The sequence below is a fragment of the Myotis brandtii genome, unplaced genomic scaffold, assembly GCF_000412655.1.
Source record: "Myotis brandtii unplaced genomic scaffold, ASM41265v1 scaffold603, whole genome shotgun sequence".
Classification (NCBI taxonomy): Eukaryota; Metazoa; Chordata; class Mammalia; order Chiroptera; family Vespertilionidae; genus Myotis; species Myotis brandtii.
In genome coordinates this window covers 378895-383110 of record NW_005370284.1, presented here as the reverse complement: position 1 = coordinate 383110, position 4216 = coordinate 378895, and the positions used below count along the sequence as shown (strand labels likewise).

At 47.4% G+C, this 4216-nt stretch overlaps 1 protein-coding gene across 1 annotated transcript in view; it reads left to right on the top strand.

Annotated features, from left to right (window-relative positions):
• Positions 1–1668: 1668 nt before the first annotated feature.
• Positions 1669–4216, top strand: part of ARSJ (arylsulfatase family, member J) — a 22752-nt gene continuing 20204 nt past the window's right edge. Inside the window, exons 1-2 of the mRNA XM_014550537.1 lie at positions 1669–1767; positions 2334–2421. Coding sequence (XP_014406023.1) covers positions 1669–1767; positions 2334–2421 — 187 coding nt within the window. The remainder of the gene's footprint in view (positions 1768–2333; positions 2422–4216) is intronic.

Genomic DNA, 4216 nt, shown 5'->3' with positions numbered 1-4216 from the left:
ACCCTACAGGCCCCTCCCTACAGGCCCTGCCCTCCAAGCCTCCTCCTCACACTCCCACCAACCATAGGTTTTCCTTGCTGCTCTTTTTTCTCTCTCTTTCATCCCATTTCTTTTCTAATGTGCAGCCAAGGTTGAGAACCAGTGCTCTAAGGAGTAAGAAGTACTCTTTGGCACGTGCACAGGCAAAATCGATGCGTTCTTAAAGACAGCGCGTGAAGAGTCCCTAATGATCTAAGCTGCCTGGATATGTTTGCTTATTTTGTCACATGATGCTTTTATCAATTCAAAACTGGTAATGGTTTTATTGTTTGCTTCTCCTAAATGACATGGAATAGGAAAAGATGTTGAATCAATCCCTCTTGCTGGTGTTTATATAGATGATATCTGTGGCATATTTTCTATATTTTCCAAATGGGTAACATTTTAGCAGATATCATTTCCTTTTAAAATAAAATAACAAAAAAACAAACCTCATTACAAAAGGACAAACTTGATTTCAAAATGAAGATCCGTCCCACCATCCTATATAATAAAAGCCTAATATGCAAATTGACCCCTCAGGTGGTCATTCGCTTGTCGCGGCATTAGGAAGGTTGAGAACCACTGCTAAGGAGTAAGAAGTACTCTTTGGCACGTGTGCAGGCAAAATTGATGCGTTCTTAAAGACAGCGCATAGAGTCCCTAATGATCTAAGCTGCCTGGATATGTTTGCTTATTTTGTCACATGATGATTTTACCAATTCAAAACTGGTAATGGTTTTATTGTTCCCTTCTCCTAAATGACATAGAATAGGAAAAGATGTTGAATGAGTCCCTCTTGCTGGTATATAAATAGATGATATCCATGGCATATTGTCTATATTTTTCAAATGGGTAACATTTTAGCAGATATCATTTCCTTTTAAAATAATATAACAAAACAAAAACCCTCATTACAGAAGGACAAACTTGATTTCAAAATGAAGATCCGCCTTGGCTGCACATTAGAATCACCTGGGAATCTTTTTAAAATCCTGATTTCTGGGCCTCATCCTCCAGAAATTCTGTATCTTTGTTACTAATGTTGTGGCCCCACCCCATCACAAAGAAACAGAATTTCCGGAGGATGAGGCCCAGAAATCAGGGTTTTAACAAGATTCCCAGGTGATTCTAATGTGCAGCCAAGGTTGAGAACCAGTGCTCTAAGGAGTAAGAAGTACTCTTTGGCACGTGCACAGGCAAAATCGATGCGTTCTTAAAGACAGCGCGTGAAGAGTCCCTAATGATCTAAGCTGCCTGGATATGTTTGCTTATTTTGTCACATGATGCTTTTATCAATTCAAAACTGGTAATGGTTTTATTGTTTGCTTCTCCTAAATGACATGGAATAGGAAAAGATGTTGAATCAATCCCTCTTGCTGGTGTTTATATAGATGATATCTGTGGCATATTTTCTATATTTTCCAAATGGGTAACATTTTAGCAGATATCATTTCCTTTTAAAATAAAATAACAAAAAAACAAACCTCATTACAAAAGGACAAACTTGATTTCAAAATGAAGATCCGTCCCACCATCCTATATAATAAAAGCCTAATATGCAAATTGACCCCTCAGGTGGTCATTCGCTTGGGAGTTCAACTGGGAGTTCGACCACTCGCTATGATGTGCGCTGACCACCAAGGGGCCATGTGGAACATGGCAGGTGTCGGCAACAAGACAGTGGAGGTACTGCTGGGCCCCAATGGGCCCGGACAAGAGCCAGACCGTGGCGGGGTGGTGGAGCAGGTGAGCAGGTGGTGCCAGGCCAAGGTGGGGGATGGGGCCACTGCCTGACTCCCAGGCGCTGAGGGAGAAAGGGCAAATAGTGATATTAAAATATTTCTTCTAATTATTTTCCTTTCAATGTGCATGAATCCATGCACGGGGCCACTAGTACATAATAATTTCAGGCATTTTATAAACTGTCTTTTCATTGGATTTCAAGGAGAGGTGGGGGCTGTGGCCTCAGGTGACTCCCAAACCACCTCACCCACATGGGTGGCCCTGTGGCCTGTTCACTTCCCGTGGACGCCTGTTCCCAGCTCCGCCCGAGTCACACCCCAAGGCCAAGCCCAGGTGGCACACCTTTCAACACAGCTCACCGCAAAACAGCTCACCCGCCAGCTGGAAAGGAAATGCGGGCGAGATTAGATCTGGCACAAACATTGTATAAAAGTATATTTAAAGCAGGTTTCCCTATCTTTATAAGATAAACTTTCTTTACAAAATCATGAGTAAAATCAAACGCAATCATCCTATATAATAAAGAGGTAATATGCAAATTGACCCTCAAGCCATAATGCTGTCACAAGATGGCGGTGCGCACAGCGGGGGTGGGGCAGCGGGGGCGGGGCCAAAGGCTGCTTCACGCGACTTCTGCTGGAGTTTCCGGGGCCCCGCGTGCATGCCATGGGGGTGACGCCTGGTGGCCGCTCAACCACTGAGCCACACCCTGCCAGGTGAGGTTCGACCACTCGCTATGATGTGCGCTGACCACCAAGGGGCCATGTGGAACATGGCAGGTGTCGGCAACAAGACAGTGGAGGTACTGCTGGGCCCCAATGGGCCCGGACAAGAGCCAGACCGTGGCGGGGTTTTGTGCACCAGGCCTCTAGTATATAATAAAAGCCTACTATGCAAATTGACCCCTCAGGCAGTCATTTGACTGGGAGTTCGACTGTTCACTGTGACATGCGCTGACCACCAGGGGGCCGCGCAGAACATAGCGGGCATTGGCAATGCGGCAGTGGAGGTGCTGCTGGGCCCCAATGGGCCCTGACAAGAATCAGACCATGGCAGGACGGTGGAGCAGATGAGCGGGTGGCGCCAGGCCAAGGGTGGGGGTGGGGGGGGCACTGTGGAGCAGGTGAGCAGGTGGTGCCAGGCCAAGGTGGGGGATGGGGCCACTGCCTGACTCCCAGGCGCTGAGGGAGAAAGGGCAAATAGTGATATTAAAATATTTCTTCTAATTAATTTCCTATCAATGTACACGAATCCGTGCACAGGGCCACTAGTACATAATAATTTCAGGCATTTTATAAACTGTCTTTTCATTGGATTTCAAGGAGAGGTGGGGGCTGTGGCCTCAGGTGACTCCCAAACCACCTCACCCACATGGGTGGCCCTGTGGCCTGTTCACTTCCCGTGGACGCCTGTTCCCAGCTCCGCCCGAGTCACACCCCAAGGCCAAGCCCAGGTGGCACACCTTTCAACACAGCTCACCGCAAAACAGCTCACCCGCCAGCTGGAAAGGAAATGCGGGCGAGATTAGATCTGGCACAAACATTGTATAAAAGTATATTTAAAGCAGGCTTCCCTACCTTTATAAGATAAACTTTCTTTGCACTAGAAAACCGTGAGCAAAGGAACTGGTGAGTTTGTTAAAATGGTTATTTTAGTAGCAAGTCTGTGACATGGCAGACTTCTCTTCTCTCCTTATACAATGCTGGCATTAAACGCAATCCTATATAATATGCAAATTGACCCTCATGCCATAATGCTGTCACAAGATGGTGGTGCGCACAGCAGGGGCAGTGCAGCGGGGGCAGGGCCCGCGGCCGCTTCAAGCGACTTCTGCTGGGGTTTCCGGGGCCCCATGTGCACGCCGTGGGGGCGGGGCCAGGCAGCTGCTCAACCACTGAGCCGCACCCTGCCAGGTGAAAAGGTTACTTTTAATGCAGAAACCCATCTGCTGACCGTTAAATACTTTTTTCTCTTGGTCAGCATGTGGGAAGTCACCAGTGTTCTCAAATATTGCACAATCCATCTATTGCTAACATGTGTTCACAATTCCTGCCAGCTGGCCCCAGCAGAGGACCTTACTGTGTTAAGTAAACGTTTAGTAAACTTATTTTTTTTAATAAAAAAGGAGGTGGTGGGATTTGAAGGAACAATCTATCATAATAAAATCATAATATGCTAATTAGGCCGGACAATCAAACGACCTTCCAGACATCCTTCTGGATGAAGCCTCGGCTGCAGGGGTCAAGGCAGGGATGGTTAGGGGCGATCAGGCGATATGCTAATTAGACTGGACAGCCGAACGACCTTCCGGACCTCATTCCAGACATCCTTCTGGATGAAGCCTGAGGCGGGGGCTGAGGCAGAGACGGTTAGGGGCGATCAGGCAGGCAGGCACGTGGTTAGGGGCCATCAGGCAGGCAGGTGAGTGGTTAGGGGTGATCAGGCAGGCAGG